The sequence below is a fragment of the Manis pentadactyla genome, chromosome 8, assembly GCF_030020395.1.
Source record: "Manis pentadactyla isolate mManPen7 chromosome 8, mManPen7.hap1, whole genome shotgun sequence".
Classification (NCBI taxonomy): Eukaryota; Metazoa; Chordata; class Mammalia; order Pholidota; family Manidae; genus Manis; species Manis pentadactyla.
In genome coordinates this window covers 8,352,654-8,378,148 of record NC_080026.1, presented here as the reverse complement: position 1 = coordinate 8,378,148, position 25,495 = coordinate 8,352,654, and the positions used below count along the sequence as shown (strand labels likewise).

The 25,495-nt window shown below is 36.3% G+C and overlaps 1 protein-coding gene across 4 annotated transcripts in view; it reads left to right on the top strand.

The window, feature by feature from the left end:
• The window catches only part of CSRNP3 (cysteine and serine rich nuclear protein 3), a 175,677-nt gene that overhangs the window by 88,612 nt on the left and 61,570 nt on the right, over nt 1-25,495 (top strand). For 2 of the 4 annotated variants that reach the window (XM_036884390.2, XM_036884391.2), the window contains one exon: nt 20,920-21,090. In XM_036884390.2, coding sequence (XP_036740285.2) covers nt 20,920-21,090 — 171 coding nt within the window. Of the gene's footprint in view, nt 1-4,446; nt 4,744-6,492; nt 6,593-20,919; nt 21,091-25,495 lie in introns of those variants that run through there. The other 2 variants (XM_036884392.2, XM_036884393.2) reach the window with 2 other exon arrangements.

The window sequence follows — 25,495 nt, the reverse complement described above, 5'->3', positions numbered from 1 at the left end:
AAGAAGTAGTATGAACCTTCCTTTTTCTCTTTCAAACTCCCCACATACCTACATCTTCTGTCCCCAACATTCCCTCAAAGTTCATCTCATCATAGTTAATAAAGCTCTTTCTCTTATTTCTGGGCTTTTCCCAAACTTTTGCTATTGGGAATCCCCTTTTCTCCTGGCTGCTTTGCCATCTCTTTCCTGTGACTCCAGAAACCCCATTCCTGGTACACAATCCTCTCAGGTGACTCAACCTTCATTTGCTCCAGATGCTCCCTGAATTTTTTCACTTCTTTTTTTTTTTCCAGACTCCCAGTTTATATGTGATTTTAATGCACCCATTAAATACATCCATTTCATTGAATGAAATTCAATAATTTCATTGAATATGTATATCAGACTGTCCTTCCATGTACTTTAAGTTTATTATGTTGTCTCTGTCATATTCATGTAAATAGGTACCAGTTTTCAACTGCTGCAAAACTACCACAACACTTAGTGGCTTAAAACAGCAACCATTTTATTATGTCTTACAAATTCTCTAGGGCAGAAATGTGAGAAAAGCTCAACTAAGCAATTCTTCACATAGTGACAACTAGGATCGTATCATGGTGTCCAGCTGGTGGGTGGATAGGTTTGGAGGGTCCAAGATGGCTTTATACACTTGTCAGCCATCAGAAATGGCTAGATTGTTAAGCCTAGTAAGGACTGTTGACCAGAGTGCTTACCTGTGGCTTCACCGTGACAGGCATAGGGTAGTCAATCCTCTTACAGCAGCTCAAGTGTCCCAGAGAAAGTATTCCAAGAGGCTCAAATAGAAGTTGTAAGGTTTCTTAGACCTAGCCTTGGAATTTCCAATACATCATGGCTCCAGAATCTATTGGTTAAGCAAATCATTAAGACCAGCATAGAATAAATGGAAATTAGATGCAACCTCTTGATACAGATAGCATAGAATTTGAAGCCATCATATATCTATATTTGATATTTGACAAATGATTGTAATTACAATAATGTTTTTCAGATTTTAGGAAACAATATTGAACATAAATTGTATTGATTGTACATAAAATTTATGTTGTCTATGAGATATTGAAACTTTAAAAAACATCTCCCTACTTTAAGACTCTCTCAAAATAGGCTTAGCTTTTTTTTTTAAGCTACAGATACTATAATCATCTTGTAAACAGTGTGTGTTTCATTTTTTGTATCCCTGGCAACTGTCTCGGAGCTTAGTACATGGTACCTTCTCAATAAATATTTGTTGAATTGAATTAGTACTGGATTTTGAGGCTAACGTGGCCAATGTATCAACTTCTCTGAATGGGTTGTGAGCAAGGATGAAATGTAGCAAGAAAATCCAGTCCAATCAAGGGTAAATCCAACAGAAGGTACAGATATATATGCCAATTAATACAGTTCCAGGAAACACAGGTGATGGTATTAGTAAATCTTCTCCATCTTCCTTCGTGTAGTAGAATGTTCAAGGGATCATCCATTTAGTATGTCTATGCCCAAATTACTGCATGAGTGGATTAAAAATATTTTGGAATATTTCTGATGAGCTTTGGTTATTCTGTAGCAAAGGGAAGCAAACAAAATACTTCTATGATGCCTCTTTGTCACTGAAGAAAAACCAAGCTAGTAAGAGTCAATAGTAAGAGTTAAAATATCTTGTTTTCAATTCACAGCTGTTAATATAACAAAGTAAATCAAAATGTCCTTTTCATCTTGAATGGAATTTGCCTCTTTAAGTTGTGATCTTGTGTTTCTCTGTCAATTTCAAATTTAAACAATTCTTGGCTGATGAAACTGTTATATAAGCAGAGGCACCATTGTTCATTGTATAATGTAAGAATCAGAAACTCTGCTACAATTCTCTTGTTATATTGCCAACAGAGAGTTCCAGAATTCTCATTGGAAGGATGGGTATATTTTGCAATTTGTTGCCATTTTATGAAATTTGTTTCAAATTACTTACTAAATTTATTTTTATTTTTTTTCCTTCATGTGGAAAAAAATCCCCTTTTGTTTTCAAAAGTCCTACTTATTGCATGTTTGTCTCTGCTGTGAGGATGATACATTTAAAAACTCCCTTAAACAGTCATTAGAATTTTACATCACTTCTTCTCATTTTAGTCATGTTAGTTGACAATGCTTGGTGAAAGCCAATTTAGGGAATCGAAGAATAAAAATATTGCTATAGATTTCGGTGACATGCTTCCCAAAGACTTCCCTGTTCCTGTTTTGCAGACTTAAATATCAAGGTGTAAGATACTAGAATAACCTTTCCAAGGTCACTTAAGAAAATAGTAGACCTGGGAAAATTATTACTATTCGTGATCATTCTGTCTCTTTCTAGACCTTTCAAGCTCTGTTGTCTGCCTTTAAATATCTTTTTCAATATTTTAATGAATTTAATAGGCCCTTACATTTAATTTATAAAGTTTATGGGCTATAGTCTTTCCATTGGAGACTCATTGTTTTAATTTGTTTTAATTGGTAGCTATTTCTATATTCCTTGTATTTATTTATAGTTGTTTTCTTATTGTAAATTATTTCTCTGCATATGTTCATAAAATGTCATATATATGTGGTTTTTATTTTCAATTTCACCCCTCCCTCTCCCTCTCCCCCAAATTTGAAAGTAACTTAGTATTCTGCTGAATCTTCCTTTCCATTTGGCAACCATTTTATTTCACTGTTTTTGAAGTGATGCAGTAAGAGAAAAATGGCTGCCTTTTGTTTATTTCCTTGTACATTAACATGATGACATCATCAAAGATAGTATAAGGAATGTACATATCTTTAAAAACCCAGAAGTACACTACAAGCCAGGAACACTGTTTTCCTTTTTTTTTTTTTTTTTGAATGCCCCAAGGTTTTGTAGCTTTAGCATTGCTTTTGTGTGCAGAGGAAAAAATGAACATGAGCATTTTGGAACAAATACATTAAAATGGTGGCATTTAAAACATATCTGAATATCTTTTCATTGTTAAGAAAAACCCACCAACAGGCATTTATTGAAGCCGTGAAACATTCTAAATCAATGCTGAACCTACAAAAAAATATTATAAAGAATGAGGTTAAATCATTGTACTTAGAAACTGGGCTGTTTAGCCCCACTTGCCCACTCTGGCTTAAAATTATTTTTAAAAATTCCAATCGACATGAAAAAATTTAAGTTATAATTATTTCCAGAAAATAATTCCTTACTAATGGAAGTCTTAGTAAATATATGTATATTTATTATTTTTAAGATTACTGTATTATTTTTAAATATTAAAATGGACTGCATATATAACTATATAGAAAATGTATTTTCTGATCTTCATTTATGGTGCTTCATTTCCTCTGTGCCCTTTGTTGCACTTTGCATGTATTTGCCAAAACATTTCCACTGACATTAGCAAGCAACAACAAGCTTTCAATTACCAGTCCAATTCAGACAGATTATTAAAGAAATAAAAAGTCAGTTTTTTCATGAAATTCCAATAAATAGCTTTTCCATTTGAAAATCTAAAATCCATTTTCAAATTTTGAGAAATAACTTTAGGTAATTAAAAAATATGTTTAGAAAAATAATCTGACTATATATGTGTATTTATAGGTATATGTATCAAACATATGTATACACATATATACACATGTCCATGTGTATGTATATATTAATTCAATATCTATACAGCAGAAAATTCCTGGAAATGTTGAGTAGTCAGCTCTGAAACTACTTGTTAACACTGAAATCAGATAAGGTAAACCATATGCTTTATTGAGGTAAGCTGTCTAACATAAGTCACTGCACTTTTAAAGAATTAATATGAACCACATGTCCTTTAGATCTTTACATTGAAATCTTCATTGTTCTTTTAAGTCAGCTGTTCTGGGAATGTGTCATCTTTTGAGAAGATAAATTAATCATCTACCTCATTTATGTACATCAATAAAGAGACCCACCCTCTTATCTACTTTATCAAAAGTAATTAGGATGTCTCTATTTTTATTCATATAGAGTATTTCTCAGTGATTGAGCTTTTCACTGAGAAGATTGTGAGGGAAACAGCCACATATCCTTTTAGAAAATAATCTCCTCCAAGAAAGAAACACCAGCAATCTAAAGGTTAAAACATACTGTCAAAGCATTCAGTTGAGCAAGGCTTTTTAATAACATTTGTACAAAAGTACTTCCAGAAAGCAGACGGTAGGAAACGGCTTTTTGCTAGTTCCTCTTCCTTAAATTATTATTCAGCCTCTTATTAAAATAAAATCTAGTTAGCTGCTTTTGAATGCCTGCTCAAACGGTTTCCACAATTAAAAAAAAAAAAACAACCTTGTAAGGGGATTTCCATAAGTTGTGCTGCATTAATGACTTAAAGCGGCTTCATAATCTGTTATTCCTTCCTCCTAGCAGACCTTAGCTGATAAAAATATCCATAGACACAGTGAAGTCAGTGGCATGCCTGGCTTTCTCAGACAAAACTCCCATGTGATCACATATAGGCAGCCTCAGTAAGGCTGAATTCGTGCAGCAAGCAGTAGGTAATGAGTCTTTGTGCAGAGTGAAGCTCTTGTGGCTGAACAATAAAGCATACGGTACCAGCAATAAAACACAGGGCTGGCAAATTTCAGCAGATTCCGCTGAACCAGGAAGAGCAGTGCCTTCGGTGATGCTGACACACAGTCTAAAATGATCATCAGTGTCTTTTGGATTCTAATGAATAAAGAGTGCAAGGACTAAGACGACAGCTATTTGAACAGGTCAGTGATTTTATAAATTACTCCAACACTTCCTTGTGTTTGATGGGATTTAAATTAGGATAGGCTGATGTGTTCTGCCTTAAACAAAAACTTTGCAAGATATTTGCAGTGTGTAATGTGAAGGATGCACTTGAATTGACCCATTGCGATTAAATTGTTGATGTCGTCAGATGTGAGAGAGAGAGAAATGTTTATGACCATAGTAAATGGAATAGTTATTTATCCTATTTAAAAATTTATGGGTAAGAAAAAAATTCATCCAATAATTTCTAACCTTTCTTTATCAGCAGAAATAATATAAAGCAGAATAATGCTAAGAAATATTTCACATAAAAACATCCAAATTTGTTTTTCCAGTGTTAAAAAATCCTACATTGTAATAGTTTACGTGTCTTATAAATTAGATGAGGTATCATTCAGAATTTATTGATGTTTTTTGGTGTACTGCAAGAGGAAGGTTTGGAATATTTAAATATTTAAATAAAAATTTTTTTTAATATGAAAATTCTGAAATGCCATACTTCTATTACCACAATGTATTTTATATTTAACTATAGTACTATATATCTACATTAATGTATGCCTTTATTTTTCATGTTTTATTTCTTTTGAAAGATAGAAAATATTATTGAGTAAAACCTTTTATTTTGTAGATAGTATTCACTCACTAATGGAGAGAAACAAATTAGCTTAATTTTAAAAAAGAAGAATGGATTAATCATGTGATGATGCATATTCCCATTGACTCACCACTTAGAAAAGAAGAATATGTGCCTTCATGTGTATTTATAAAAATACGTACACACATGACCTTCTGTATCTAGAAAATAACCACTTCTTAGGTTTATGAGCAATAGAGTTTATGTTTTAAATAGATTGCTGTGTGTAGGAAGACAGGGAAGAAATAACTCTAGCAAATAATGGCACAACACAGAACATCTTTGCCAAAGACAGACAAGCATTATTGCTACACGGATCTTTAGATTTAAATACATAGCGTAACTTTGCCCTACATTTTGGTTGCTGTACTGTTTCAAAGGTTTTCGGGGACCTACCTGCTTTACAATTAATTTTTTGGACACCATTTAGGATAGTCGTCTTTAAGACACTAGGGCACATTTAATATTTTATAGAAATACTATAGTGACTTCATATATTTATATAGTGACTAAAATAAATTTATGCAAGATACTGTGTGAGCCACAACAAAAAGAAATTCCCTGTGTCCCTGATGATGCGTGCAATATGTATTCCAATGCAAAAAAAAAAGCTGTTTCAAAAACAAGAGAAGTTAATGAAAATTTTAAATTGGCCTCCCACATGTATTTAAATGAAGTATTTGACTATTTGGGTTTCCCTGGTTACCATAGTCGCTGCTGACAGCTTCTTTGGGTGGGGGGGGGGGGGCGGGGAAGAAAGACTCTAAAACAAAGAGTTAAAGACGCTTATGCATTAATGGACATGGGGGTGGGGTGGGGGCCGTGATGTGACAGCCCAGTGAAATCTGTGCCCACTCCCCGTCGCGTATGCCAGCTCTCCAGTGATTCAGGTATTCTGGCAGGACTGCGGTTCCACAATCCCTTACCCAGCATTCCGCCTCGGCGGCTGGAGGGCTGCCCGAGCCTTATGCAAATGAGACCAGCTCGGAGGCTTTGACTGCAGAAGGGGGTGGGGGGCAGAGGCTGGTTCAGAGGTCACAGGGCTGCTGGAAAGCGGGATCAGTTGCCTGAAAAAAAATGCACTGGGCTCGTCTGCAGCAGTGTTTTGCAGCAGTTAGGTGAAGTGTGCTTCGTCTATCAGGGGGAAGATTCTACAGTGTGTGTGCCCCAGTCGTTTAAAGCGCGCGCAGGTATGGTGACAGATTTCATGATGCGCCTGATTTTATTTGTGAAAGACACTGATGAGGATTGGCTATTTGAGTTCATTGTGGAAACTGGCAGGGTGTTCTGGGTTTTCAGCTAACTAGTTTGTTAAATCTTACTGTTTTCTCAATCTGAAACATGGGTGTTTTGTTCTGATGGAATAATTTCATGTGAGAAAAAAATGGGGTTAGGCTTCTAAATCCATTTTTGAAAAGTTTTTGATTGCAGAGAAAGATCTGGGTTAAAAGAGGGGAAATATGAGGACTTACAACGTTTTAAGCAAAAATCTTGTGAGGTATCTGGAATTAAATACTAGAATTCTTTTGTTCATATTCCATACGACATCCAGGACAGTTTTAATAAGTTAACATTTTCATTTCATTTTAAGAGAGGGTTTCAGTTGTAGAGTCTTCAGTCCATATTTTATTGTTAAACACCCTCATCAGAGAAATAATTTATTATTTGGGGGATATATCCTTTAGACGCTTCTTTAATTTTTCTAATTGTTGTTAAATATCTTTGGGACTTTTTAGAGAGTGCTATTTTGAACTCAATATGTTCAACTTCCTGTGACTTTAGCTTTCAGTTGACTCTGACTGTAAAGTGATTCTCATAAATGTCACAGGCAAGACAAAGTCTTCTTTTTCCACACACTAAAATAGCACACTTTTGTAAAATGTGTGATTACATCATAGTTTTAAGTCTGACATGTACCAAACAAATGTGTACTCACTTTTATTGTTCACATCGCTTTTTTATTTCCAAAACCTAATTTAAAATGAACTTAATTAAAACAGCATGATCAGAGAGACGATGTCTATCCATATCATTAACATTTTTAAATATCTGAGCTCAGCAATATCAATACGATGTTGATGGGAAAAAAATGTTATTTTAATTTGTATCAAGTGTGCATCTGTCTACATTACAGGTTGTATGTGTATGAAAATATGTCAGAAAGATGAGGTGAAGTGATGTTTAGTCATGAAAGTACCTTGTGTTTCTATATTTATAAAAATATTTGAAAATGAATCCATGGAACTTACATTCAAAGGGCTAGTCCATGTCTAGATAAACTCAATTACTTAGCACTGAAAAGAGGGAGTTAATTGTATCATAATGATTAAGACTTGGTAGTTTGGCAACAGTTTCTTTTATTTAAAAATGAGGAGCCGGTGGGTGGAAGGCCGTCCAAAGCAAGGGGATGGCCGTTTAAATCAGTGAAGGACAGTTATTCCAAATATTTGGGAAATCACTGTTGTAGTCATTCAGGGCCAGATTCTCACCCTTTATCATTCTGTGGGGACAGTATGACATTTATTTAAGATCCTGAGATTAGTTTAGAAGAAGGAATTCATGTTTTTGTGAATTTTTTTAAAATGCAAAATCTGCCCTTTTCTTCTAAACTCTTAAAACTTGCAAGAATGACTGCAGCTTAAGGGGTTTTATTTTAAATACATTTCCTTCTTTTGTTGAATGGGATATGCTGTCCTCTGCTCCAAACAACATATTGGTAGACTTTTGTTTTTTAACATGCCTATACATAAAATAATGAAATATATATGCACACGTATTTCAGATATGTGTATATGTATTACGCTTTATACTATATTATATATAATAACAACTAAAATAGAATGTATTATACACACAGAGCTATCTAATATATATATATATATATATATATATTTCAAAATTTTTCTTAAGGTCAACCATATTTAATCCAACAATTCTGAAAAGCAAAAATTTTTATTTCACTTTTAACTTAGGTTGTGCCCATAGGTCGTATCTATTAACATCAGAGTGTGTTTTAGGCAGAGCTCAGGAGGCAGGAGAGAACCCAGTTTAAAATCAATTTAGGCAGTCCAATACTATTAATTTTGTAAATGCAACTGCTGCCAGTTAACACATCCTGAATATAGAAATAAAAACAGTGAGGGCAAAGAAGAGAGCATGTGAAGAGAGCATGTGAAGATTCTTGGAGAAAACGTGATAGTAGACAAATGTGAAATGAAGAGAATTGTTGTGTTTCCGTGAGCCACGAGAGAGCTGTATATGTCCTGCAGCAAATTTATGGCTTTGAATATCCTGGATAATTTATGTCTCCATGCAAATTCACTCAAAACTTTGAAGTCTTTTTTTGCATTGGCTTGAGCCATACTATTTCCACACAAATCTCAGCAGCATGTACATAAAAGTTCATAGTCTGAATATTTAAATGTATATAGACAAATTTATTTGTGTAAATGCAATTCAAATCAAATTTGGAAAGTAAAAGAGTAAACAGAGTAATGTAAAAACAAATCACCAAAGTGCAGTTAGTGTACATGAAGAAATGGTGTTACAACAGACTTCAAAGGAATCTAAGGATTTTTCAAAAATTAATTTCCTGTTTTCCGACTACCAGTCTGTCTTCGTCATCACTTGAAAGTACAGACCATATTGTAAGCTTGGAAAAGATTTTAGGCCAAATATGTCATACTCAGTCTATCAGTATGGAACATAGTCTAAAATCTACAAATAACTGTTGTATCTCAAAATCGCACGTGTAGGTTTTAAGTCGAATTGTTACAATAAATAATGCTTCTCCTGAACTTCTGTTGTCTATGAAGTAGAAAGAACAAAATTACTTATAGCATATAGATGAAAAATGCTCAAGTTAATTGAGTATTAAAAACAATTGCATTTCTTTATTTTAACCTGATATTTCCTAAGAATCAAAACAAATTATTGTATTTTAAAATCACCTATTCTGGAATTTACATATAATTGTATCGATTTTATTGAAAAGTGTAACTATAACAAAATTGTGAAATGATTTTAAAGATCTTATTTTTATTCCCTATTATCAGATACCTAGCAGTGCTATAGTAATTCTTTGTCTAGAATATTTGGAAAATAATCTGTACTAAATAAACCAATTTTCCAAATAAGTAAAGGGTAGAACTTTAGTAGTCACTTTTTAGAGATGTCATTTGCTTTCAAGGAATCAAAATGTAGTGTAGTGCATAGCATTCTACCTTCCTGAGCAGAGTGGAAGTTCGTTTAGACTTTTCTTCAGGGCAAAAGAATCATTGTTCCTTCCAGTGCACTGACTTACTGCAAAAGATAAAACTGTGCCCCGACACCGAATGGTGTTGCTATTATCTTTTTGTATATAATTTTATATGCTTTTTATAATGTTCTTTTTTTATCATGTTAATATGTATTTTTTAAATACAGTTAATAATTTCCCCTCGAGAGTAATTCAAAAATTAACATTAGGCACTTTGTTTTACATTCAGTTCTAAATCACTGAGACTTTGGCAGGCCACAGAGAGAGAGAAATATCCCTGCACTTCTGACACAATATACAGTATAGTACACACAGGAACATAGAAAATCAACAAAACTTATCTTAGACTTTCTTACATTCTGGTTATTGAAAATCATGCTTGGACTCCAAATAAATGAGAAATTGTTCTTATTGCTACGATGAAAATGTGTCATGTTAGACCATCTACAGGAATTTGAAATTATTTTGTCTAATAGGGAAATGAGAACTCAAACACGTGTACCAAATAAAACGCACAGACCAAATTTTTGGTTTGACTTATCATTGGTGTCAAGTACCTATTTGTGCCAATTTCAGGAGTTGTGGTATATTTCATTCTCAAATTCTGAGGCTTTGCAATTCACCACCTTTCACCTTCACGTAGCTGGACAATCTTTTTTTTCTCCATGCAAGCTTATGAATCCAAATACTCCTTTAGATATGCATTTAGTCCTGCGTGTGTGCATGTGTGTGCATGTCTGTGTGCATATATGCTCATGATCACGCCCTACATTCACTCGTCACATGTAAGAAAAGTTAGAAAACTGAGCCACCGATCTGCATTTCTTTGAGAACTCACCTGTACGATGTATCTGTTAAGATACGCAGAGTAACTAAGACCATATCAGCTAATAGATGTTCCCCTCCACTTGGAAGAACTTCGAGGATCTGAAGGAATGTTGGTTCCATGGACTTAGTGTCAAAGGACTCTCTGTAAGAATGAGAGCTAGTAAGAGTATTAGGGGAAATCATAGTGGGGTCTTCTTTTGCCCATTAGCATTTTTAAAGGCCTGAGAATTACTTTAATACAACTGGTTAAGCTTTATTTAATAAACAAAATTTAGGGTAATTCATGAACAACTAAAAAACAGGAAAATTTTAAATATTATTTTCTTGATAGGTAAGTGCTTTTATTATGTAGTTTATTGGGTATGTGAGTTTGGGCTCTATCATGGAGTATGAAAAGGCAGAATAGGATAGTGATTTAGGATCTTAGGTTCTAGTCCCAAACCTAGTATCATTTCCAAGAAATGACCTCACTTTCAATCCATGGGCCTTGGACCTGGTCCTGGAAATCTTTAAGCCTCACTTTCTTCATATGCAAAGTGGGGATAATCATGTCTATATCAAAGGGTTAACTGAATGAAATGAAATGGCATGATGCATGCCTGTGACACAGAGAACAATAAATGGTAGCTAATATCACTATTTTTCAACCCATTGAATTGATTCCCTGCTGCTACTAAGGCAAGTTCAGCATAAGCCTATAGAGGGGTACGTAATGAAACATTTTAGATTTCAACAGATGAGGAATACACTTGTTTTGAAAAAATAGAAGCTCACAAGGAGTTTGTTGGAGGTCATACCTAGGTCGAACTAAGCAGCTGATCCCCTGTTCAGGTGGGCCAGTAGAGAAGGCAGTCACTGTGAATCAGCAAGGTACAAACTGTGTGTGTCTTCACAGGTATCCTGAATCTTTCCAACTGGAAGCACATCTTCACAAAATCCTTACATATGATAAAGTAATATGTGCTTTTTGGAGTTCTTGTTTTGTATCCTTTATGACTTAAAAGTTTCATCTTTGTACCTTTGCTCTGTGATTTTTTTCCATTTGCATATTGGCTTCGTACAGTGAAGGCACTGGTTATTCCCCTCTGCTCCATCCTGAGCTCCTGTCGCATCCAGTGACCATGGACTTTTCAACGACAGAGGGAGACAGGCACATATGAGGTGCCCAAGTAATGTTTGCTGAACCAAAGCTGGTGTGGTGCCCAGCAACTTTAAAAGTGCTAAGTTGTCTGAGTCATGAAACGATTTTTCTATCACAGACTTATTGCTCTTTTAAACTTCTTCTGTATCAGAATGATGTCTAAAAGTTTTGTATCAGTTTCTTTAGTCCTACGGTTTTTCTGAAGACATTTAGAAAATATATCCACATTTTTTTACTTATAACGATTTGAACACTAGTAGCATACCAGGAAGTGTTTTTTGATAAGTAACCATTGGTAGCGAGTATTGGATAAGTAAATGGGGAGGAATATCGTGATCTCTACTTTTGTGAAACTTGTTTGAATGGTGAGACTTCTGTAAACAACTTTCCAACTTTTAAAAGATTATACGAGTTGGGTGTAACTTGTTTTTTTTGTGAACCAGATCTAATTATGCCAGTAGAACCTTCACTGAGACTTGAAAAGCCAGTTATTTAATGGTATACTCCATATTATTTTTGCTAATTGCTGCTTAATGCAATGTCAGCGGCAGGTTGAATAACTATTGCTCTCCGCCTTGGATAGGAAAAATCTATATCTTGCCTAAGGTGGTGATCCATTTTAAATAACATCTGAAGTACTTTTTTCTACTTAGTCTAATTTTTTAAATCCCCTTTATTTTCTACACAATATCTCTGGCAGGATCCCAGTGCTTGGATGGGAATAGTCCTAAAGCTTGTCTGTATTTTATTCTGATGACCACTTCAGAGCACTTTATGATGGAAATGTGTTTAAAAGTTGTTTTCCCTTCAGACTATTTCGATAATTCTTCTAAAGTAAAGGATGTCATATCTTTTAAATGCCCTTCGTTCTATACTAGCTAGCCTGCCTTATTATTTCATCAGACACTTTCTGAAAGACTAAAGAGAAACTTCCTAATGGCTAAAGAAAGAAAAAATGTTATCTTTCAGTGGTGCAGTAATGATTATAAATTCTGTCTCTGGGTGGTCTATTTTCCCCTTAATGTGGTAAGTCTTGCTACTTGTCCAAGGAGTTAGACCAAGTACTCCTCGGTAGTCTTCATAGCAAATACATAAAGTAAACTTTACATTGGGATTTTCGTTGTCAGGGTAGGACAAATAGGCCTTCAACAGGCACTTGATCAGTTTTGAACAGTTTTAGAAGCCTTACCATGCTTTTCCTTGGTGTTCTCTGCCCTTGCTTACTAAAAACATCCTGAAAGTTAAATTTAGGGAAGGACTTTTGTATCCCAGTCCATAAATATCCTATTATTCTGTGTTGGTAGTTATGTTTAGGGTTAAGAAGTATAAAAAACTAATTTTGGCCTTCAGATATGGGTACAAATCCCAATGGCAGGTAATGTGCAAAGCTTCTTGGGGTACCCCCAGCCAAAGTCATAAAAAAAAACATTTGAAGTTGGCAAGTGGAGGAGTTATCCATCCTTTTATCAGGAAGGCATATACCAATTTAGCCATTGCAGTTTACACACACTGAGGGAGGACAGTACGGAAAAGCAGAGGTACCTGCCTTTGATGGAGGTGATGGCTTTCATCATTCATTTCCAGGTGGTGGGGACTTCATTCATCAGAGTCTATTTTTACAGTGATGGCCTCTTATTTTGATAGAAATGGAAATAAAGGTCCAGAGAGGTGATCCGCTCACTTAAAATTAGGCCACTTGTTAGTAGCTGATCGAGGACTGCACTCCAAACTGATGACCATTCATTTACTGAGCAGGCACTGGGAGTACATCTTCAGTCCAGAGGAACCTTACACTCAAGTGTGAGAAATTACCAGGTAAACCAGCGATTATGATCCAGTGCGATAAGTCCTGCCAAATGCCTCAACCGGTGCTGTGAATGCAGAGATCTCTTAATTCAGTGTGGTGCTGGTCAGGGAATATTTCTTGAAGAAATTTGAGTCAGGCCTCTTGGAAAAATAATCGATATGTCTGAAACCTCAGTTTCCTTTGTTAAAACTACTTTGCAGGGTTTGGGGGAAAAAAAGTTACAGACAGTAGGTACAAAGTACCTGGCTCATAGTAGGTGCTCATTAAATACTGACTGGTATTATTATAAATGGGAAGAGAGACACTGTTTTGGGAAAAACAACGTCAACTAGAACCATTCCAATCAAGTATTCACCAAGCCACAGAGTTACAGAGGAGCTAGTCTTGGATCGTTGTTTTACAGTGATATGTGACACCAAGAGAGCATGGAAGAAAGCAACCCTCAAAATCTGCAGGGAATGTCCCAGGAGAGGCAGTAGACCTTTTACACACTGGGCAGAAGCTAAGGAGCCAGAGGAACCCTGCCCTAGCAAGTAGATGACCCTGGAGGTAAAGGGAACAGGAGGTGATTCTCAAACATCTTCGACAATTTGAACAAAAATGTTCCCAATGAATCATTTCTCCAAGCTGCAGATATCACCAAAGCTGAGGAAATGATGTAAATCACCGAGCAGAGGTTCTTAACTGAGGAGTCCGTACATAGATGGCATGGATTTGTGCTTATATGCATTCTTTTCTGAGAAAAGCATTCGTTCTTTTCATGAGATGTTCAAACTGCAAATCATCAAGTTGTAAACATGCTGAAATCCCCAGCACAGAAAGTAAACCAAGGTTTAACCCAAGGTCACAGGCAACTCTGGCAGAAGGAACTCATACATAATTGGGGAACCCCACAATCATTTCTCCAACAAAAATATTCATTAGACAGGAGTGCTCCCAGGGTTCTTGGCTTAAGCAGACACCTGGACAAGCGAGGTGCATTTGGCCAACTTGCGCTTCTCACATTGGCAAGACACCAGCGGCATTTTTCACATTGGTGGTGCCCCATGGAAACACCTTGCAGGATTTTACCTTGTGAAATCATTGCCAAATCCCTCTCCTCTTGGCAGCAGTATGTTAATTTCTTGCCAAATGGTGTAAGGCAGAAATGGCCTTAATATTGTGGGAGAAAAGATCCCTTATTTTTAGAGAAATGCATAAGCATTCTGAGAATGTGTGATGTGTTCAGGGCATTAAAATCTGATGCCAACTTCTTAAAATAATGATTATCTTATTTAACAGACTTTAGCCTCTAGTCAGTGTTTGATTAGCATAATAGGGTAAGGGCAGTGGTAATGTCAGGGTTAGTGCAGAACATCACAGATTACTCTAAATCATGGTTTTAAGAAAATTGGAGATGAAAAGGATTTGATAGAAACTAACTTAGTTGAAATTATATCTTGATAGTTAGGAACACATCTGGACAGCCAAATATATCACACCGAAGAATAAAAATAACACAGTATGATACTTTTTAGCTAAGCTCTCCTTTCTAAAATCGTGGAATAAAACCTATATACCATCAGTTGAGTAACTGTCCTCTTCCTCCTCTATCTGGCCCAGTAGACAATCTGGTTAATGAAGTGTAACATCGTGAATGATCTTGCTTTACTAGCTAAGCTTTTCCCACCTGCTATCACAGATGAGCCGCACACCAGTATTTTCATCAACCTGTTTGCCATGCCTCTCATCTCATCATTTGAATTTGGTGAAGTGACCAGCAAACACATCAAACTTGCCTTCCATTCTGAGTGAAAGTAAAGAAGAATAAGCTGCTTTTCTAGGCAATTTAATCCTGACACTGGTGTTTCCTGGGCCTGGCACCCACTGCTGAATGAATCAAGCAACCTGACCTTATCAAAGTCATTAAAAGAGAACTTTTCGTAGTTTCTGAGCTTTCTGTGCTTGCCAGAAGACTCTGATGAGGATGAAAAAGAAATGATTTTGTCCTTTGACAGATCGTGAAGGAATGCCTTCCGTGTCATGGTGAGGAGCAAGCTAATACACTTCAAGCTAATACACCACCGAGGCAGAAGGGTCTTGGTTAATGACCTTGCAGTAGAGTCTTGCCCTGCCAGAATGACTTCCTCTTGAATTCATTTCTTCCTGCGTCAGTGACAAGCCAGGCTGCACTTAACCTCTTAACCACCACTCAGCCCCTCCTCTTGTCTTCAGTTGTTCAGTGAATTCTTGATTTGCCCTCATGACCTTACATGTCTCGTTTACTGGGTTTCACAGGCTGAAGGATTGGTGAAAGACAGATATATTCATGTATGGTAGCTCCAGTTAGTAGGTGGCATTTCCTCTGTAGATATTTTTGTTGGTTTCGCAGTCATTCAACTTCTTCACTGACAGTCAAGGGTGCCAGTTAGGGTTGTCAGAAGAAATGTGGAGTGCCCAGTTTAATTGGAATTTCAGATAAACAAATCATTAAAGTATATCACAAATGTCACTTATTTTGTAATCTACACTTCAAATTTAACCTGTGTTTTTATTTGCTCAGTTGGGCAACCCCAAATTGGTTCTTCTGCAAATCAGATAACCTGCTCCTCAGAATTGGGGGATTGATGATATTCTGAAGGCATATTTTCTGTGGTCATTTCCTTACAGTACATAGCAAAACATTAGGAAATAGGGACAGATGTAAGAAGAAAAAAGGATTAAACATTAGATGAATATAAATGGGATTGTGAGAACTCAATGAGTTACCTATGAAAGCTGTGAAATTTTTATGTTGCCAGAAGAAAGTGATTTGAACAAGATCCCAAAAGCTACCCAAAATTTAGCTTCAGCCAGTCTTCCAAAGGCATTAAAATGTACATTTTCATCCAATTTCTTGATTTGTCATTCTTAGCCAAAGTCTCCCATTTATCTTCCAACTATATCCTCTGGCTTCCAATTTTTTCCAGAAATACATTAAATAAAATTATTGTACTTGTAATCACAGAATATCTAGTATAATTTATCAGTGGATTTTTGAGGAGAGAGATGAAAACATTTATACTTTTCAAAATAAAGTAGTTCTTAATTAAATTCGGTGATGGAAATGGCAAGTGGGTGCAGGGAAAGAGGAAGCCGTCCAAGTGGTGACTTCATGGGCTATATGAAAAATGAAAAAAATAAGATAAATCCGTGTTAGACAAGGAGAGAACACAGGCTTTGAAATACAGTTGAACTTACTGCAGCCTCTGTGTGAGATTCTCTGGAATAGAACCTAAAGGGGTGGCTCCTTGCCTACTGGTCATGTAGTTGAATGATCAGAGGGGCTGACGTCTGACCCAAGAGAGAATAAAAAGTTGCCTACCTCTTGGAACCTAAAACTGAACTGCAAGACACAGAGAAGTTGCTGGGCTTAAACCTGACAACAGTGGCACTCTTAGAGAAAATATCAAGGAATATTTCTACAGCCATAATCCTAGAAGCTATCCTTACTATTGCATTTCTTCAGTTTTAGACTTCAGCTCTATCTTAGGATGCATGAACTAGTTCAGTATTTTTCCAACAGATGTCTGTGTGCTTAAGTTAGCAAGAGTTGGCTTTTGGGTTGCTTGAGAGCAAAATATTGTATGACGTTTTGAGGTCACTTCATCTCTCATTTTGATTCTCATTCAATCAAACATGCCATATATTTTGTTAATTAGGAGAGAGAGACCAGTGAATGAGATAAACATGAACTGTACTTCATAGTATTTTCTGTCTAGCCTAGAAAATAGATGCTGATAAAGTATGGAAACAGAAGGGTTTATTCATTCAATAAACAAATTTTGAGCACCTTTTATACATAAGACACTGTCCTAGACCCTTGGAACACCAGTAAGGGAAGCAAAGATCCCTGTCCTTGTATCTTTTAGCAGAGGATAAAAACTGTAAGTACTAAACATAGAAATACATAAGTAAATAAATAATATAACTTTAGAAGGCAGTAAGTCTCATGGAATAATAAAAGGTAGATCAGAAGGAACAGTTTATCAAAAAGCCTAGAGGCCAGAGAGAAATGGCAGGTTGGAGAAACTGAAAAGTTATTAGCGCTGAAATATTGACAAGGCCAGTGGCTCAGAATGACGATGAAGAGGTTAGCCAAAGTAGATTGTTAAGGACTTTATAAGCTATTTTGAGGATTTTGAACTTTATCCTAGGGCAATCCAAAGCCACTTAAGAGTTTTAAGCTGTAGACTGACATGATGAGATTTGCATTTTAGATTTATCGTTCTGCCTGCAACCTAGAAAACACATGGAAAGCAAACAGTAGTGGATAGGACGGAAGAATTAGGAGGCTCTTGCCTTAGTTCAAGTGAGAAATGATCATGCTCTCGACTAGCATGTGTTTCGGGAATTGGAAGAAAGGAGCTGGTTTGAAATGGCTGTTACCAAGGCTTAGATTTTCAGCTTCTCGTATTTATAAATTGATGCCCATCCAGCTTTGTCTTCTGTCCTCTGGCCCTTATGCTATATAAAGCCAGTTTGAAGTGTTGACCGCCTCATCACTGGCTACATCTCTACCAAGTTTAATTATGCCTCATCTTCAGGAACAAAAATGTATGCTAAGCGGCTATTTAAGGAGCTCTGGCAGCCGCAGGACAGGCATTCATTCTACTCACTTACATCCGTATCTGCCTACCCACATACTGTCACCCTCAAATTCCGAGGAAACCAATATAGGATACGAGTGAACCAAGTATACACAACTCCTTTGCTAACAGGGCTTTCTGCCTAAATTCTTGTATTTTTTCCTTCTCATGATCTAGAAGAACACCACATGCTTCTTTTTCCACTCCACTATCAGGTCGAGAACAAGGGTTACATGCTGGTCAGCAGTGGGTCATTTGGCCCTCATAATCCATTATGACATCTTGTTATGCACATATAACATTTCTTTAAAGGAGGTAAAACGAAACAGGTGTTAACGATTGGTTGCTGTACAGGAGATTAGGACTTAGCCATTTTCATGGGCATATATTAAGGATATGGTCCCCCTCTGTAATTATTTGAATTCTTAATTTCCAGCTTAGGTAAAAGTCCTCCCCTAAGTGGTCAGTTCCTTCTTTCCTTCGACCTGGGTCTAGCTGAGGCTCTTTCAGTCCCGGAGATGTAGACAAATTACACCCCACCTTCAACTCTGTCGCTTCAAGTTTTGCCAGTCCTAAATATAATAACTTTCCAAAGAGAAAAAGAGACTTCAGTTTCCTTACCATCCCTCCAAAATGTCCCCTCTTGTTCTCGTGGGAGTGAGAAAGGAACGGAAGTACACAGGCACCACCCGTCTCCATGTTGGCACATGATTCCCCACGGCACAACTGAGTGTCCCTGATTCTCGAGAAATCTGCCTTCCCTGTGGAGCGAAGGTGGTGGGATGGGGAAATGGAGCTTCAGGACATGGATTTAGCAGTTCCCTCTGTAATGTCTTATTATACAATGTACTTTTTGAACATGGGTTCCCATCTTGTATTACTTTGTGTCTTGGAGTCTCTCCCTCATGAATTACTTTGCATCTTGTTTGAAGCAAACCATTTTAAAATTTATATCCTGTCCTACTTTTACTTCGAGAACTTTACTTAAAATATCTTTCTTTCTCCTGCCCTGCTCTGTTCAGCATGAACATTTTATGCATTTCACACTCTTTTAAGATGGAGAAAATAATATGCTAATCTGAATAATGATAAAAACCAGTGCACAATAGAGATTTTATTCTCAAAAGAGTGGACCATGCATTATTATTGCTGTCAGTTATCTCTATTGTGAATATAAGTCATGCAAAAGACAAGGGATAGTCAAACAAGAGAGCAGAACATGAAATTGGGAGTATTCTCAATTGGATGGAGCCCAGCATGGTGGATGCTTGCTCCTTAAGGGCAGGTAACATGTTCTGTTCCCTTTTGTATCCTCTGTTCCACCCAGTCAAGCACAAACATGCCAGTTACTTGGTCCGAGCTTAGATGAGTGGAGTTATTTGAAATTAATGATAAACACTTGTGAGACATTCAGTATTATACTTAATCATGCTAGACATTACCAGGGATGGCAAAGAAGAGCTTTTGACCAGGAAGCGAGTGCTGGCTTACGTGACTCTGGAGCTGGTATGTGGACACACCCAAGGAAGGAAAAGTCCCAGGAGGGAGCTGCTAGAGGCAGACTAGAAATTAACAAGGGACCTCAATTTTGGTATGCATCAGATCCCCTGGAGGGCTTTGCAAAGCAGAGTACTAGGCTCACCGCCCTGGGAGTTTCTGATTCAGTAGATCTGGAGTGGGCCTGTGAATTGACATTCTGAAAATGTCCCTCCCAGGTGATGTTAATGCCCCTAATCCAGGTAGCCCACTTTGAAAAACTACTGAATTAGACCTTGGAGAGCTGTCTCTGCTGAGGGAACTGCTTATTTTGTGAGCTGCACCAGAGAAAGGGTGATATCAGAGGGCAACACCTAGATAATGTAAGTAAATGGACATCAGAATAGTTTCAAGGGTCTTGTTTCCTCCTGATCAAAAGGACTAACGCCTACACTGGCAGGAAAAGTAGAGAATGGCTTCCAGAACTCAAATGAGAGTTAAAATCAGCTGACATATAAGAGGTGGGAAGACGGGATGCATGGAATCGACTTAGTAATACTTCCAGCTAAGTTAACCTACTTTAGCAGTGTAAGACCAGGTACATATACCTAAGCTAATTTATATATAGGTTATTCCCCCAAAATATTCTTACAGTGCCAGGACGGTTTATGCCCTTTAGTGGACTGTGCGTACGCCAAGGTAAATGCAGAAGGTGGAGGAAGGGAAGCCCAAGGAGAGGGGAAAGCCGTTCAGAGGGAGGGGTAGGAGAAATCATGCTCACCCCCACCTCACCCTTCCCACTCAGTTCATGCTGTCCCCCAGGTAAAGCGCCCTGGAGGTGTCCAGAACAGTGTCCACAGCTTCAGCAACCAGGTATCATGTGGACACATTTTACCCTATTGCAATATTGAGACGGCAACTATCGAAAATTTAGAACTGATTTCATACGCTTCTTTGTGATCAGCTAAATTCGGTTTCTTGCATTTTAAAACTTGAGTGTGAAGTTTTTGCACACTTACCTGTGTTTCTTCTAGAAGAATCTTTATAGAAGGCAGTCATTATTTAATAGGACTTTGGGAGACCCTGACATTTTCATTACAGAGTTTCACACACTCAGGTAGATTTTCCCAGTTGGCCCACAGAAAGGAAGAGAGGTATCACATTAAAATAAACTCTGTCTAAAAAAAAAAAACACTGAAGCATTTTGGTCACCAAATGGTCAGATGCTCACATTTAATTTTTGTTAATTTGAAAATCGTTTTAAAGAACTGCTTAGAGATCCTTTCAAGGGAAAGCTCAACTCGTGTATAAAAAGACACATAGAAATGGCTCCAGAGACCTTGGCTACACACCCAGCGGTCAACTATTTCACGGCTGCATTGCTCCTGTTCCCGCTGCAGGTACGTGGGACTGCGCTGCAGCTATGAGTGGGATTTTAAAGAGGAAGTTTGAAGAAGTGGACGGCTCCTCACCCTGCTCCTCTGTGCGGGAATCAGACGATGACGTTTCCAGCTGTGACAGTGCCGACAGTGGGGACAGCGTCAACCCATCCACTTCTAGCCATTTTCCCCGTGAGTACGGAGCCCATTCCTGAAGCTGACTTGTCTGGTTCTACAGTCTTGCCTTTTTTATTTTAATCTTTATTACAGTTTTTGTTTTTTTACAAGGGATAATTGATCTAAACCTAACTGTGATTAAGTCAGAGTGAAATATTTTTGAGACATCGTGGATTCCTTTATTAACATTGCTTTCGGCAATGGATTATTTGACAATGTTAGCCAACTGAGTCAATGAAAAAAAAATGACATTTTATAGGATTACTGTTCAAAGAAAGCATCCTAGTCTGGGAATAGATTGGGAAAGACAAGCCCAGGCACAAAAATCTATCCTCCCGCAGTTGAAACAGTATTCTGGGAGGCCAAAAAGAAAAGGACATATTCGGGAGGGGAGGGCCAGGGTTACAACGGGGAGGAGCTTAGGCAGCCATGCAGTGAGAGGAGCAGGACCAAACTCTCAGGTGTGCAAGGGCAGGCAGTTCATTCCTCTTTCTTACTCATCCCGCTAGTCCTTCACCCTCTAGAATAATATTTAAAACCCCCCAAAAATAAAAGGAGAAGTATGATTTCTCTCTGGTTCCTTTTTCTACTACATTGTAACATCAGTTTTTCCTATCAGGCAAGGTACTATGAGATTTGAAGGACTGACAAGAAAAATTCTTAAGGTAATACAATCTACAAGCTAAAGGAAACTGGCTAGTATTCGTATTAGCTAAATGATCTTGAATGTATGTTTCTAACCAGAAGATTTTAATATATCATGGTAGGTGCCTAGTCTTAGGTTTTCCATATTTCGATTGAGTAGCTGATTTTATTAATATGATTCTATAACATAGAATTTATTTTGGAAATGGGACAACCCAGCAAACAAAAAGAATCAGCAGTATTTTTTAAGAGGTAATAAGTCTCTCAATAAAACTGTTGAACACGAAACAAATATGCTAACCTCCACGGTTAGCGTCCCTTTAAGCAAGCAAAACTAATAGAAAATATAATGAAAGGGCAGTTACAATTATTATGGAAGAAAAATCATTGATATTCAGGGACAAGGTGATTCTGTGATGTAGGTGATCTACAAATGTATTTATATATTATGATGATATGAAATGAGCTTGTGTTTTGATTCAAAAGAAGATACTTGTTACCTATCACTATTAATAGTGATTAATAACAGCATCAACATCTAACATGATATTTTCTGTTGTGAGGATGCAAGTGAGATGATACACATGAAAGAACTTAGAAAAAGGTCAAAAACTAAGCACTTGAGCTGTTTATATTAAAAATTATAATCATGGCTAACATTATTGGAAAGATGCTAAGTCAATAGCTTTATATATACATTATCCCTATTCTTAACAGCCATCCTGGAAATACCACTACCTGTAATTTACAGAGGAAATAAAAGGCTCAGAGAAGCTAAGCATCTTGCCCAAGATCACACAGGATTTGCATATATATATATATATTCTATTCTATAGTCTTCACCTTTTCCATTATCACATTCTGCCCTTTAATTATATAATATTGGACATGTCTTAAAAATGTTGTTTATTTTTTGTTATAAAAGATTACTTGAATTAGTGAAGAGAGAGGTTTTTTATTATGAACATAAAGCTTTCATCATTAATTTATAAGTTTAAGAGTATAATATGAGCAAAATCCTCAACTAGATTTTCTTAGAAGGTGACAGAATGATAACCTATTTGGAAAAATAAACTAATGAGAACTAATGGATATTTTTAAAAAGAAGCTGTAATTGTTGAAAAACCATTCTGGATATCAAACCATTATAGAAAATGATTTAATTTCATATTTTTGGCACTGTGCTAGATCTAGGAAAGTACAGAAAATCTTAACATATTATATATAAGAATTTACTATATCTAAGAGTAAAAGCATTACAGAACAATGGGAAAGGGAAGGAGCATTTAATAAATAGTTGTGTTTAATTAGCATTTGAGAAAGAAATAATTTAGATACACATCTCACAACATATGCCAAAATACAATCCAGATGGATTAAATAGATAAGTGCCTTTTTTTAGGTGAAATCACGGGGGAAGTTTCATATCTGTTAGACATTTGGTAAGATCATTATCTGAGCTTTGAAGTTACAGGAAAAAGTCCCGTTGCAAAATACTTAACATATTTAATAACATAAAAATATTAAATTTATCTGCTCCCAAAAAAAAAAGCCTAAAGTAAAAATGAAACAATCTATATTTGAAAAAAAATATTTGCAGTTAATATGGTATATGGTTATTTTCTAGATAGAGTATTAAAAACACATACAACTGTTTTAGATAAACAGAGACACATCACCCCAGAGACAATCCATGTAGTAGAAAATATGATTAGCAGATATTTTAAAGTATTTAACAACAATAATAATAACAATATAGATTTAAAAAATACTAATGAGATCCCATTAGTATGAAGTCACAGCAATTTCATCTCATGAAATTAGTTTTCCTTTCACCAATAAAAAATACCAATACCTAAGTTCTGGTGAAGGTCACAGTGTAAACCATAGATACATACATTGCTATTGATGGCAGTGAAATTTAAGAAGCGCTTTGGAAATACAAGAGCTATAGTAATACTCATATCTGTAAGTCTGTACTTCAGATACTTTATCTGAAGGGGGAAATATCAAAACCAGGGGAAACTGCAAAAATGAAAATGATGGTGGTTAATGGTAGTACCAAAAAATGGGGGTTGGAGTTGAAGGAAAGGAAAGTAACATGTCTGAGAGTGGGGAAATGATCTATTAAGTTACAGTAACTTACACAATCTGTTTATTTTCATGGTAGTTATGAAGACTTGATTGCAATATGTAAACTGTTTAAGAAATAATGTTAAGAAAAGAAGAACATAACATTTTACTTATGTTATCAGGGAAAGTCTATGTATGTAGGAGGGCAAAGAATGGTAAGGTGCCCTAAACACTGAAAACTATTTGATTAGTTGAGGTATTAGAGTGATAGCGAATTTTCATATTTATTCATTTGTATTTTGTTAATATATTATATATCCCACAACAAGTAAGTTTTAAACTTAAACTAAAATGATGACTATAGTCCAGATTGTGTTTATGTATATAAACAGCCGATTGAAGTGGCACGATCAGCTAAATTAAGCAGTACGTCAGCTAACGAGCGAAGACTTCTATGAGTTACGTCCAACAGAAATTGTCTTTCCCATTGCAAAACACTGACATGTTTGATGATATCCAAGGACTTACTGAAATGCATCCACTTATCATTTATTGTCAGTGGTAGTTGGCAATGGTTGGTTTGCTAAATTGCTGATTTAACTTTGTATTAAACAAAACCTGGCAGAGATTTCTTCAAAGATAGTTGAATGAATGATGTAAAGAAAAGTGCCCTTGTCATGTAGCAGTTTGCTTAGTTCACCACGTTCGTATTATGGAGAGGGAGGAAAGTGAGAGTAAAAACCAAAAGGACAGAAAAAACAAAAACCAAACTATCAAAAGATGAAAACTCTGCCTGAAATATTTATTGTATCAAAGATCTGAACATGTTAATCAACGTGAGAGGAGTAGTTCAAAAGGTTTCTTGTTTCTCGAAATGCATTTCAGATGATTTTCTAGTCCAAAAATCGAAGCATAAATTTTTATAAAATGTGTTATTTATTTTCTCATCTAGATGAAAATATGCACTTATTTGCAGTAGTCTTAGCTGCGTGTGAACTGATGAGCATAAACTTTTGGAGGTGTTCTTATTGATGAGCCCTAGTTCCTTAATAGCTTTTTCTATTTTCAAAAATAAAAATCATTACCTGAGAGTAAAGAAGGATTTTTAAATGACTATCAAATTTGGGTAGCTTTAGGAAGCCAAATTTAGGTTCACACTGAGTTTTTAAAAAATATGATTATTTAAATCTCATCATGATCTCATCTTTCAAATGAAAACTATCCCATATACACAGTGCTTTATATGCACACTACTGTGTAACATAACATTTTTGTTACCATATAAATAAAGAAATTGGTAACGACTGGTACGTGTTAGAAGCTATGGAAGTAGAAAATTCCATGCTATCCTAAGCTTTCTGTAAAGATACTCAATTTGGAGCACATCACATTATAATAATAAAAGCTTGAAAATATTAATCAGTGAAAGCATTATGCATTTTCCTTGGGCTTCGGAATTTTGCTAGGCAACTCGTGTACTTAACCAGCGATCCACCAAGGTCATGTCTTGTACTTCCCTTGAGATACAAGCAGCTGGGTTCTGTGTTGCTGCGGAACTCTGCTTCATTAAGTCCCTGTGGCCGTATAGCCAATCAGCCTGCACTTGAGCGCTGTCAAAAGGAGAGCTACAGAGAAGCTAGAAAGGCATTATTTTCTTCTGCCCTCTCAAGGTTCTTGGCACTTCACACGAGCAATGAGAAGC